General features: G+C 50.2%; 1 protein-coding gene across 10 annotated transcripts; it reads right to left on the bottom strand.

Moving 5' to 3' along the window:
* Positions 1-3,565: 3,565 nt before the first annotated feature.
* Positions 3,566-13,488, bottom strand: FTSJ1 (FtsJ RNA 2'-O-methyltransferase 1). Of its 10 annotated transcripts, none has more exons than XM_030305273.2 (13): positions 13,226-13,488; positions 11,285-11,443; positions 10,961-11,030; positions 10,766-10,856; positions 10,356-10,434; positions 8,700-8,752; positions 8,561-8,614; positions 8,372-8,474; positions 8,185-8,268; positions 7,397-7,494; positions 7,113-7,310; positions 6,864-6,905; positions 3,566-4,148 (listed from the first exon to the last, which is right to left on the bottom strand). In XM_030305273.2, the coding sequence occupies exons 2-12, from the start codon at positions 11,403-11,405 to the stop codon at positions 6,873-6,875; spliced, it is 984 nt and encodes a 327-aa protein (XP_030161133.1). In that variant the 5' UTR covers positions 11,406-11,443; positions 13,226-13,488; the 3' UTR covers positions 3,566-4,148; positions 6,864-6,872. The 10 variants fall into 10 exon arrangements, with proteins under 10 accessions (XP_030161133.1, XP_030161131.1, XP_030161126.1 ...); XM_030305271.2 differs by having other exon boundaries at positions 7,397-7,500; positions 11,257-11,429; XM_030305266.2 differs by having other exon boundaries at positions 7,397-7,500; positions 13,075-13,487.
* Positions 13,489-13,654: the final 166 nt, after the last annotated feature.

Raw genomic sequence — 13,654 nt, 5'->3', positions numbered from 1 at the left:
ACTGGAGTGTGGACCCACCAGTCAGTACAGGTTGGTCATCCTGGTGGGAGGAATTTCATACGCCTGTGGTCGTCCTGATGGGAGCACACCTTCACGAGGCCACACAGACTGGGGCGTGCACAACACTGTGCTGGACGCTGTGCCGTTTGGACAGCACTGGAGTCAAATACACTCAGGATTGGACATAGCTTCTGTCACAGAAACTTAGGTGTGGACACACTCACTCAGGTCATGGAGACTGGGGCGGGGAGACACTCCTGAAGTGGCTGGACTGGGGCAAAACCACTCCTGGAACATCCCAGGCTGGGCTGTAGACACCTGTGGTGTCCCCCAGGCTGGAGTGTGGACACCTCTGTGATCACAGTTTGACATGAACACACTCATGGTGCCACTGAGACTGCGGTGTGGAAACACCTTTGGTCACATAAGGCAAAGCTGTTGCCACTTCTGGATTCACACTGAGTGGGTAGACAGTCCTGGGCTCACACGGACTGGGCTGTGGAGGTTTCTGTAGTCAAACATTGGGATGTGGACACAACCAGGACTCATCCGTGGTCATAGAGACACGGAAGAGAACATGTTTGTGGTTCCATGTACTGGGGTGTAGACACCCCCTTGCTCACATTGTTTGGGATGTGGACACTCCTGGAATCATACAGACTGGAGCTTCGCTACTCCCAGAGTCACACAGACTGGGAAATGGACACTCCTGTGGCCACACACACACAATATAGTGAATGAATTTGGGGCCACAGAGACTGACGTGTGGAAACTATCCTAGAGTTGTAGACCAGGGAGTGACTCCCCGGTGTCAGAGTTTGGGGCGTGGAGACTTGTTTGACCAAACAGCCTAGGGTGTAAAAACCCTGGGAGTCACACAGGTAAGAGTATGCCACCCTGGGGACACGAAGACTGGGTGGTGGCTACTCTTGTGGTCACACAGAAAGTTGATCATCCTGGGGTTACACAGACAGGCTATTGTGTGGACATTTCCAGAGAAACAGGCTGGCTGTGGGCCCTCCTGGGGTGACACAGACTGGGGTGTGGACACTTCTGGCATTTCAAGGTCTGGGGAATGATCACTCCTAGGGGACACTGACCGGGAGGTGGAAAGCCCATGGTGACAGGCTGGGGTGTGAACAATTCTGCAGTAACACAGATGGGGGTATGTTCCTGAGGACACACACTGGGGTCTGGGGATTCCCGGGATCACATGTGGAGGTACACTCCTGTGGTGACAAAGGCTGACATATGACCATTGGTGAGGTCACTGGGGTGTGGGCACTACCATGGACTGACATACTCGGCAGGGGGCACATCTGTGGTCAAATAGATTGGAGTTTTCACAACTCTGTGGTCACGAGCTCTGGGATCTGGACACTTAGAGGGTCACAGAGACTGTTTTTGGTTACTCCAGGTATCATACAGACTGGAGTGCACATAACCTTGTGGTGACATGAACTGCGTTGTAGACGCCCCTGGGGAGACGATGACTGAGGTGTGGTGACCCCTGAGGTGCCATAGACTGGGGAACGGATATCCATTGTTGTCACACAGTCCAAGGAACTGACAAACTAGTGGTCAGACTGGGGTGTGTGCCCTTTTGGGGCGACACAGACCGGGTTATGGCAAGCCTAGGTTCACAGACTGGAAAATAAACTATCATCACAGACTGGGGTGGAAATACTCCAGGAGTCAGACTAAGGTAAGGGCTCAACTGGGGACACATGGCATGGGGTACACATACCTCTGTGGATAAACTGGCTTTGGTTACATCGAGGGGCGTGGACAGCCCTGGAGTTGTAAGGCTAGGGTATCCACACTCAGGGCCAGACGGGGTGCTCTCCAAGTCAGAGACCGGGCCTGGGTCAGGCTGGTCCTTCCCGAGCCACACACTCAGGGGTGTGGAAATCGCTGGGTCACACATTCTGGGGATTGGGCATTGCTCTCATCACAGGAACTCGCATGTGTATATGTTGGATGTCACACAGATGGGGGTGGACACAACTAGGGACACAGAGCCTGAGATGCAGATACCCACCAGGTCCCAAAGGCTGGTGTGTTTACACTCCTGGAAATTTAATTTTTTTTAACGTTTATTTTTGAGAGAGTGAGACAGAGTGGAAGCAGGGAAGGGGCAGAGAGAGAGGGAGACACAGAATCTGAAGCTGGCTCCAGGCTCCGAGCTGTCAGCACAGAGCCCGACGCAGGACTTGAACCCATGAACCATGAGATTGTGACCTCAGCTGAAGTTGGATGCTTAACCGATTGAGTCACCCAGGTGTCCCTATACTCCTGGATTAGATGGATACTCTTGGGGCGATGGGGATAGGTTTGCACTCCTGGGGCCTCAGATTCTAGTGTAGACATGTTGAATTTGTGCGGTAATGGGTGTGGATACTGCTGTGGTCACATAGGCTGTTGTGAGGATACTTTTGTCATACACTTCTGGGGTCACACTGCTTGGGTGACAAAACTCCTGGGTTAACATTCCATAGTGTGTCCCCCACCCCCGACATCTGGCATTACAGACACAGTATGGACATCCTTAGGGTCACACAGAAACATCTAGGGTCACCGACTGGGATGTGCATGGTCCTGAGGCCACTGAACGGAGGCATAGACAGAGAACGTGTTTCTGAAGATACAGGAGTAAAGATACAGGCAGAACCAGGCTCTGGTGAGTTTGTAGCTGGCGAGTTTGTCAGCTCCTGTTTGCTAAATTGTAGAAATTCAGCACTGCAGTCAAGGCTTTCTGACATTTTTTTTAATGTTTATTTCTGAGAGAAAGAGAGTGAGCAGGGTAGGAGCAGAGAGGGAGACAGAGGATCCGAAGCAGGCTCTGCACTGACAGCAGACAGCCAGACATGGGGCTCGAATCCATGAACTGTGAAATCATGACCTCAGCCAAAATCGGATGCTTAAACGACTGAGCCACCCAGGTGCCCCCTTTCTGACATCTTTAATAGGGGATCTTATAACCAAATTATGGAAACAACCTAGGTGTCTGTGGACAGATGAATGGATAAAGAAAGCGTGGTGTATGTATTTATATATACAATGGAATATTATCTAGCCATAAAAAGGAAAGAAATCCTGCCATTTGTGACAACACAGATGGACCTGGAGGGCATTGTGCTAAGTGAAGTAAGTCAGAGAAAGACACATACTGGGAAGTGAAGATCTCACTTACATGTGGAATCTAAAAAAACCAAACTCAAGGAAACATACAACAAATCAGTGGTCACCAGGGACAGGGGGCAAAATGGGTGAAGGTAGTCAAAAAAGGTACAAACTTGGAGTTATACATATAAGTTCAGGGATATAATGTACTGCATAGTGACTAGAATTATCAATATTGTATATGTGAAAAGTTCTAAGAGAGTAGATCTTAAAAGCTCCTATCACAAGAAAATAATTTGTAACCATGAGGTGATGCATGTTAACTTACTGTTAGGTATGTATCAAATTCAGTTGTATACTTTAAATTTATATAATGTTATTGTCAATTATACCTCAATGGGAAAAATATTACTATATATATTCAAATGAAACAATACTGGGATACAGTAATATATTGACTTTTTTATTAGAACATCAAATTATAAGATCTTCTATAATTCAAAGTAGTGATAAACGTGAACAGGATTTCAAGATGCCTGCAAAAACCTCAACATTAAAAAGGAACTGATTTGTATTGGTGGGAAGGTACAGGCACTGCTTTTAGTATTGTGAATTGTTGCCAGCATTTGTATTTGGGGGTAAAGCTACATTTCAGTTATATTAGTGAAATTTCAGTTCAGTATTAGTGAAAATAAAAATGTAATATTTTCCTCCGTTATGTTCACAGATACCCCTGATTTCTATCCGGGTTAAGAATCCCTGTTTTGGAGGTGAATTCTGGACATAACCAGGATGCCCCTGGAAAGACTGAGAGAGGAGGCAAGACCTGGCTCAAGAATCCCCTCTGCAGCACAGACAGGCGTTCCGTGATGTTTCTTTCCTTGCTGTGCTCATGGTGGTTGTTGCAGGTTCCCACTCGGATGCTCAGGACCCGATGATGAGATTTTTGAAAACAAGTTCATCAATGCCAGTTCTCATTTTCCTGACAGCAAACAGCTTCTGAGTTATATCATATTGCCAGCTAACTAAAACCAAGGAGAAAGAAAGTTTTAACAAGTACATTTCCCACTTTCTTCTACTGTAATGATCGTTCGTGCAGGTACTAACAGTTTTGTGACTTTTCCCCCATTTCTATCGTGAACCTTAACAAATACACAAATGTTTTATATACGTTCAGTTTAATGAGTGACATGGTGTTATTTTTTTATAGCTGTAGAATGTTCATTTTCATTGCTGTGTACTTCTCTGCTGTGAATATACCATGATTTATTTTTTTAATGTTTATTTATTTTTGAAAGAGAGAGACAGAGTGTAAGTGGGGGAGGGGCAGAGAGGGAGACCCAGAATCCGAAGCAGGCTCCAGTCTCCAAGCTGTCAGCACAGAGCCTGATGTGGGGCTCCAACTCACGAACCGCAAGATCATGACCCGAGCTGAAGTCAGCTGCTTAACTGACTGAGCCACCCAGGGGCTCCTGAATATACTATGATTTAATGATCCATTCTATAGTCAATGGATGTTTGGGCTCTATCTAGTCTGGGGGTACAAATAGTGCCCACTAGGAATTCCAGTACTTATTTCTCAGGAGTGGAACTAGCACACATGTAGCTTTAGACAATGGCTAACAATTTCCCATGGTGGCCATACCATTTTACGCTGCCACTGGTATATATGAGGGTTTCCATTGTTGCATGTTCTTCCGGACACTTAGTATTGCCAATCATCTTAGTTTTAGCTTGCATTTCCCTGAGAGACAGCTTTTGATGTGCTTGTTAGCTATTCTATTTTCTTCAAAAAAATTTTTTTAAGTATTTTATTTTTGAGAGAGAGAGAGAAAGAGAGACAGAGAAATTTTATGAGAGTGAGCGGGGGAGGGGCAGAGAGGGAGACACAGAATCCGAAGAAGGCTCCAGGCTCTGTGCTGTCAGCACAGAGCCCCATGTGGGGCTTATACTTGTGAACTGTGAGATCATGACCTAAGCTGAAGTCAGACGCTTAAGCCACCGAGCCACCCAGGTGCCCCTATAGGAGCTTTTTAATATAGAGGATATTATATATAGGGATGGTAAATGTTTTCCCACTGTGATTCACTGTTTCATTTTTAAAAAGGTATCCTTTTTGCTTCTTTTTTTAAAAAAGGATTCTAAATTTCATTTATTTATTTTTGAGAGAGAGAGGGAGGGTGGGAGGGAGGGAGGGAGAGAGGGAGAGAGGGAGGGAGGGAGAGAGGGAGGGAGAGAGGGAGGGAGGGAGGGAGGGAGAGGGAGAGAGAGAGAGAGAGAGAGAGAGAATATGAATGAATCCCAAGCAGGCTCTGTGTCATTAAATTAGAGCCCATTAGTGCGGAGCCTGAGGTGGGGCTCGAGCTCATGCACCATGAGATCATGACCTGAGCTGAAATCAAGAGTTGGACGCTTAAGTGACTGAGCCACCCAGGCACCTCTCATTTCTTTTTTTTAACAGAAGACTTGGTCTAAAAACCTGCTATGCCAGTGTCAGAAAGGGACTTCCTCTAACATGACTTCCCGAGGATGAGGAGTCCTCCAGCACAGACAGGTTTAGCCCACTCTGCTACAGGCAAACTGGCCCCTCACTGCTGCCTCACACACCAGGCATGGTTCCACCTCAGGGTCTTTGGATGTGCTATTTCCTCTCCGTGGAACGCTCTTCCCCTAGATAAACACACGGATCCCCTGCCTCATCTTCCTTCAGGTCTTTGCTCAGACATTACCTCAGCGAGCCCTTCGTGGCAACCCTTTTAAAAGCTGCAAACTGGGGGCGCCTGGGTGGCGCAGTCGGTTAAGCGTCCGACTTCAGCCAGGTCACGATCTCGCGGTCTGTGAGTTCGAGCCCCGCGTCGGGCTCTGGGCTGATGGCTCAGAGCCTGGAGCCTGTTTCCGATTCTGTGTCTCCCTCTCTCTCTGCCCCTCCCCCGTTCATGCTCTGTCTCTCTCTGTCCCAAAAATAAATAAAAAAAGGTTGAAAAAAAAAATTAAAAAAAAAAAAAAAAAGCTGCAAACTGGCACTCCTAGAATTCCTGATTCTCTTTACCCTACTTTATTTAAAAACATATTCAGGGGTGCCTGGGTGGCTCAGTTGGATAAGCATCTGACTCATTCAAACCCCGTGTCGGGCTCTGTGCTGACAGTGTGGAGTCTGCTTGGGATTCTCTCTCTCCCTCTCTCTGCCTCTCCCCTGCTCATGCTCTCTCAAAATAAAAAAACTTAAAAAAAATTTCATATCCCATATTACCTTCATATATGTATGTGTGTGTGTGTGTGTGTGCGTATAATACACCTGTGTATATATACAATGTTACAATTCAAGCTACAGGGAAATGTGAGCTATAAATGTGTACGTATATATATATATGTGTGTATGTAGTGGGTGTGTCCATGTGTATGCATGTGTAGAAACTCCTGCACTCATAAGCTGTTTTTATTACCTCTTTCCCAATCTAGAAGATCCATGAGGGTCAGGAGTTTTGCCTGTTTTGTTCCCTGCTTTATCTCCCAACCTGGAACAATGCCCAGCAAACAGCATGTGCTTAATAAATGTTTACTCAATGCCTCAATATGTAAAATGCTTAAAGCAGTTCCTGGCACACAGCATCAGGTACTTTGTAAAGGCTGGCTGACTGAAATCTTACCAGTTGAAGTAAAAATTTCAAAGGTGAAATTTTACTGAGCTTTTTCTTGAAGGTGCCCTTTACTCAAACTCTTAGATAAAAAGGCAAATTTACCTGAATGTATTAAGGCGAACAATTCATTCCATTGTCTTCCACCTACCCAAGAAAAAGAAAAAGGACTCAGATACTTGCCTAAGCTTTTCCATTCAGTAGACTTGGTCTTACCCACTGATTTTTATAGCTCTTAGGAGGCAGGGAGGAGTGTTTTGGCCCCAGAAATCATGTGATCTGGGCGTAGAACAAGGTGCAGTTAAAGCTGGGGTGGGGGGGTGTCACTGGGCTCAGGGACACGTGTTTCCAGACCTCAGAGGGCAGCAGGGTGTGGCGCTGTGGAGCAGCCAGGGGCTGGGGCATCGCGTCTACAGTGCTGATGGGGCAGTCCTGGGGGCGGATCTCCTTGGCCAGCCGCCCTTTCTTCTTCAACGTGCAGGCCTCCTGGTACGGTGGTGAGATGGGGGGCTGCGTGGGTGGAGTGTACTTGTACTCTGAGCCGTCCTCCAGCTGCAGGGACACATGGTGGGGGGACGGTGAGGACCTGGGAACCTAGGACAGAGCCCCCATCCACCTACTGTTGGTCAGGCACTCACGTCCAGTGGGTAACTGCGGTCTGAATCATAGGAGCTCAGGTCCCCACAGGTCACAAACGGCACAATGATGCGAGTGGGTCCATCTAATTGGTTGAAGTCTGGATCTGACAAGCAGGGAGAAATAAGACAGGACAGGGCTGGGATGCCTGGGACCAGTTAGGACTTGGGCTACAGCAAGGGTACGGAGTCTTCCCCATGTATCTACCAGCTACGTTCACACTCCTTCACCAGGAATACTTCATTTGGTTCAGATCACCTCCTTAGGAAAGCCCTCCATGATCACCTGTTCTAAAATATCACCTTCCCCTGCTTTCCTCACACTGCACTTATATCCACCTGCCATTCTACCATACGCTGCCTGAACTCTGTCTCACTCAAGCGTGCTTAAGAGCAGACTCTGTGCCTTTTCCCACTGTGGACCAGGCTAAAGACTCTCTCGGGGCAAAATTCTTATGCAGGGGTGCAGTATCCACCTGCGGGCATGACCGAGTCTTCCTAGGCTAGAATCTGAGGTAGGAGGAATCTCCACTGGGGCAGGACTCAGGACAGAATGTTCACCAGACTTGAGAGTAACCCTTAGAGGACCAGGATGAAGGTCCTCCTAGGACAAAACATCCATACAGGGGTGGAATTTCTACCACACGGTGGGGCTAAGGATCATCTTGGGACAGAATTTCAACAAAGGGTAAGTTTCCACCAAGGGGTGGGGCTGAGGGCCCTCCTGAGATAGAAATTCCATAAGGGGGCAGAAGTCTCCCCCGGGAGAGGCCCAGGGCTCTGGCTCTCACCGTATGAGTGGTCCAGCAGGGGCTTTGTCAGGTCCGGAAGGAAGCCCGCAGGGGGGTCATAACCCTGACAGACAGCGAAGGCCTCTGTGGGTGGAAGGTGGAGTGAGGGGAGACTGCTGCCTCTGCCCTGCACAGGATGTGTCCCCAAGACGCGAATCCACCTGCCCGGCCTTTCCATCCCACTGACCTATGCTGGAGTTGCGGCTGCTCCTGGGCTTGGCACACAGCACACTGGAGAAGAAGACACGCAGCTGGCTGTAGATCAGGGTCACATCCCGGCCTCGGAAGATCTGTAGGGGGAGGAGGCAGAGATGAAGGCATGAGGGCAGCCCTCGAGGACCTCTCTTGACCCCTCACCAGGTTCTCTGAGACTTACCTTGGCTACAAAGCAGCCCCCTGGCTTCAAGACGTGTGTAGCAATGTTCAGAGCCTGTGGGTGGGACAAATGGCTAAGGCTGAGGTGGAGACGGGCATGAGGGGTCCAAACTGAGGCAGGGGCAGCCAAGGTTACTCACAGCTAGGAGGAGCTGGGCCTGCATATACTCATCAACATCGTGGAGGCCAGTTACTGCGGCAAGAGGAACAGTGTTAGGGGGAGCCATCCAGTTCTGGCCATCTTCCTGTCCCAGAGAAGTCAGAATGCTAAAAGCATATCCCAGGTTCTTTCACTGCCAAGGTTCTGCTTGCAAAGTAATATCTGCCAACTGGAGGCTTATTTTGACCTCCCAACCCTTACTCATTTTAATTTTCAAAACAACCTTACACATAAGTATCATTAATTTGTTTTCAAAGATTTCATTTTTTAAAGTAATCTCCACATCCAACATGGGGTTCGAACTTACAACCCCGAGATCAAGAGTCGCACGCCCTACTGCCTGAGCCAGCCAGGCACTCCTACACGAGTACCATTACCATCACTTCTACCTCCAACCCAGACTGCTCCCCTGAACGCCTGACTATAGATCAGACTCAACATGTCCAAGACCAGACTCCTGACCTGCCTGCTCAAACTCCACTCCTTACACCATCTTCCCCATCTCATCCGATCCTTCCAGCTGTTCCAGCCAAAAGCCTTAGTACCATACACCTTCCATTCTCTCCTCACATCCACGTTCAAATATTAGCAAGTCCGGTCGGCTGTACTTTCAAAAGATCTCCTGGATCAACCCTCTTCCCGTCTCCGCCACCGCTACCACTGTCATCGCTTCCCTGGACTACTGCCGTGGCCTCCTCCTTGCACCCTCGCCCTCACACTGTTCACAGCAGCCAAAGGGATCCTGTTACAACCTGAGTCAGGCATGGCTGTCCTCTGCTCACAACCCTCTCCTGGTTTCCTCCGAGCTCTCATCTCAGTGAAAAAGCCACAGTCCTCACTGTGGCCCACAAGGACCCAGACGGGATCTTGCCCTCCGTCAACTCTCTGACCTCACCTCCTACCACTCTCCCCTCACTCTGATCCAACCACACTGATATCCTCACTATTCCTCATACATGCCCAACACGCTCCTACCTTGGGGACTTTGCACTGGCTGGTCCTCTTGCCCAGATTGTTCTTTCTCCAGATATGCCCTTGACCTACTCTCTCACCTCCTTTAGGTCTCTGTGTTAAAGTCAGGGTGGGGGGGCCTTCCCATCCACTTTACTTAAAATTCCAACAGGCACTTCCTGTCTCCTCCTCCTTTTCATTGATTTCCTCATGGTACCACTCACCTCTTCACATGCTACATGGCTATCATTTGTTTCTTTTCCATATGCTTCCACTAGAACATCAGGTCTATGAGATCAGATTAGTGGAATTCTATTCACAAATATTTTTCCCATGTGTAGAACAGTGCCCGACACACAACGGGCGCTCAATAAATGTGCACTGAATGAATGGCTGACTGAAAAAAAATGAATGAACACATAGTACAATAGAAATAGACAATTGCAGGTGAGAGATGAGCAAAGGGAAGGGGAGATAACAGACAAAACCAAAATGGTATGGTGTGGAGAGAGAGGCAGAGACCAGGAAGCAGGGGTAGGGAGAAGTTACTAGATGCGGGGAACAGCTGAGAGTAGAGGGGAGAGGCAGGGAGTAGCTGAAATAGTGAAGAAGCCAACAGAGGTGGGAGCCACAGAGGAGGACACACACAGGGCCCCCGCCTGGCCTCCCAACCCCTGCTGTTTACCATCGGGAGCCCCGTCGCACACCACTAGGTCCGCGGGGCAGCCCTCAAAGTGCTGGATGATCTCCTTGGCAGTGGACAGCTATGGAAGAGAGGGAGGATGAGTGGTCCCAGGCCCCCTGTCCGCAGCCCTCTTACCCCACCTGCCCACGGCCCTAGCCAGCAACCCTGGGTCAGCCAGACCCTCAGGCTTTGCCGGTCTAAGACTGGGCTCCATCTCTCGGGACCTAGTACTGTCATTTCTGGCTGTCTCTGCGATGACGACCTGCCGGATCTTGTTTCTCCACTGCTACGCTCTCTCTGGCTTCTCTCAGGTTATGCTCTCTTGCTCTTTCTTTTCCACTCTCCATAGCCCCCAGGTTGGAGGGGCTCTCGCCCCAGATATACCCCAACGCCCCCAGCCATGCTCTTACCTGGGTGATGTCCCCTTGGATCTGTAACACACCTGGTAATGGAGCCATCGCCTGAAGGTCCACAGCCACCACATGGCCGGAGCCCTGACCCCTGCAGACAGCATGGCCCATGTCAACCCGGTTTTCACTCCTGGCTCATCCCTGACCTGGCCTACCCTCCCCTCCCGGCCACCCCATCTGGGACTCCACACTCACCCAATTTTCTGGCTCAGCACCTGGCTCCAGCTGCCCGGGGCTGCACACAGGTCAACTGCCCGTGTCACGCCTGAGCACACACAGGAAGGTGTAGTGGTCAGTTGCACCCACCTCCCCAACCTCGAGCCCTGCAAAGTTCACCCCTCTCCCACATTCTATCCATGCCCAACTCCTTTCAAGCACCTGTCCCTCTTCCTACCTGTCCCCTGTCCCACAGACTCTCCACGTCAGCCCACCTACCACAGGAAGCTCTGCAGACATGGCCCACTTGTCCATTCCCTTTGCCCACCCCATACCCCGGTGACTCGCCCGCCAGGTGGGGACCTTGGAAGAGTTGGAATTCCTCATCAAGTTGTAGCAGCTTGAAGGCACTGCGGGCACGCCAGCCATTCTCCTTGGCCAGGCGGTAGTAGACATCCCGCTTGTCCTTTGATGTCCGTCCCATCTCACACGCTGTTTGCCCAGGTACCTGCCAACAGTAAGCTGATGCCGCCCTATATCAGTAACTGGGTGAGTGGGCTACCACCTATTTCTGCAGGGCAGTGAGAACCACACAAACTCCCCATGAGCCCCATGACAGCTCACTCAGCAGATGGGAAAAGTGGAGCCTGGTCACTGACCCCACTGACCTCACAAGGCCCGAGGGACCCCATCACTGAATTCTAAGGCTCTACTGCTCCCTCAAAGATCCCCCAAACCCAACACTTCTAGATGACCCATTACTGACCCTGTTGACCTCCCACTGCTGCCACCCATGCTGCACACTTAGCCCCACAACTCTCACTTTGAACCCTTCTCCACCCACCATTAACATCTCACTGACCATCTCCCCAGCTGTCTTCATGGCCCCTAGATTCACACAGCCCTATCATCCTGCTGTCAATCCCTTGCTTTCTCCCTCGTTATCCTAATACTACCTCCTTGTACTCCTCACCCCCTTAATCTCTCTCCACACCATTCCCCATTAATCCCGAAATGATTAGGTCCCCAGTAACTCCTTTATTACTACATCCTTATCAACCTCCATTAATACATAGAGGATCATGGCCTATTAACTCCCCATTAAGCTCTCGGTGACTATGATTTATCAGCTCCCATTAAGTCAGCCCTCCAACTGATCCCTCATACATCACACCATTAGTCCCCTGTAATCCCTTCATTACCACGTTAATCCCTGATGACCATCCATCAGTTCCCCATTCTCCCTCAATGCCCACCTTGCCCCCTCAATAATCACTTTTTTAAGTTTTAAATTTTTATTTCCTTTTTTGAGAGCAAGCGAGCGCACAAGCCAGGGAGGGTCAGAGAGGGAGGGAGACAGAGATTCACAAGCAGGCTCCCCGCTGTCAGTGAAGAACCTGTCGTGGGGCCCGAACCCATGAACTGTGAGATCATGTGAGCCAAAACCAAGAGTCAGATGCTTAACCAACTGAGCCACCCAAGCGCCCAATCAATAATCACTTGATGATCACACCCAGCAGCTTACTATTACCCTCCCTTTGCTCATTCTGTTCCCATTAATTCCACAATTATCATGCCGTGGTTACCTAAAGCCCGTGACTACAACCCACCTTCAACCTCTCATTCACTTTCCTTTGATCACTGACTCCATTAGTTCCTTGATCATGACTCCCACTGGCCTCTATTATCCCCTCCACTGCTTCACCATTATCCTTTTGATTACTATCGCCTGCCGCTCTTCATGAACCTGTTTAATACCACACGTCCAGCAATCCCTCAGGGATCACAGATCACACCCCATCTACCTCCAATTATCCAATTTCTTTCTAGTTGTCCATTCTACTATCCCTTCGTTAATCAATGAACACACCCCCGCCCCCGTGAGCATGTTGACTAAAACACTCCTATTAGCCCCCACTGATTCCCCGGTAACACGCCCATCAGACCTTCATTACTCTCATGCGACCTACCCGCCCCCTCCGTTAAACAGTCCTCTGGCCACACTCCGGATCTCGCATCATTACCTCAACGTCCATGTCCCCATTGGGACCACCGGACCCCACTCAAGGAGGCTCCGCCGATATCTGGACCCCTGAGCCCCCACCCTCACCCCTCCGTCCACCCCGCACAGCGGTTCCCTTCTAAAGACAAACCTTGGGTCTGGAGCCCACCCGGCACCAGGCGCCCAGACTACGCGGCTGCAGCACGGAAGGCGAACTTCTCTCCTTCCCTCGTCGGCGGGACAGAGCAGGTGTGCCTCAACCGTCTCGGCCTGGACCCCATCCTCCGCACCCCAGGGCCTACCTTAGCTTTCGGAGTGGGGAGAAGGGGGACGAAGGAGACCGGTCCGTGAGCAGCCCGAGCCTCGGCGAGAGCGCAGACCGGCCAGAAGTCGCAAGGCTGATTCAGTTTGTGTTCTCAGTCAACCCGAATGCCTGTCGCGCATGCCTAAGGGCCCCCACAGCGTGGGGGGCCTGTCATCGCGGAACGCGAAGGCTCCGGCGCGACGCGGGGCCAACCTGAACGTACGACGTGAGCCCCGTCATCTTGTGTCGACGTAGCCGGTCTCACGGACTGCCGTTCCCAGCATGCAACGGGCAAGACCCAAGCCGCTGAAATCGCGCACCGGGACGCCGAAATGTCGCGAGGCTCAAGAACGGACTCTTCTGTTCCAAGGCTAAGATCGCTTTACTCCCCGCCCCTCGTGTTTTTGGACCGTCGGGTTCACTGGGG

The sequence above is a fragment of the Lynx canadensis genome, chromosome X (genome assembly GCF_007474595.2).
Source record: "Lynx canadensis isolate LIC74 chromosome X, mLynCan4.pri.v2, whole genome shotgun sequence".
NCBI classification, from domain to species: Eukaryota; Metazoa; Chordata; class Mammalia; order Carnivora; family Felidae; genus Lynx; species Lynx canadensis.
This window is presented reverse-complemented; position numbering and strand designations above follow the sequence as displayed.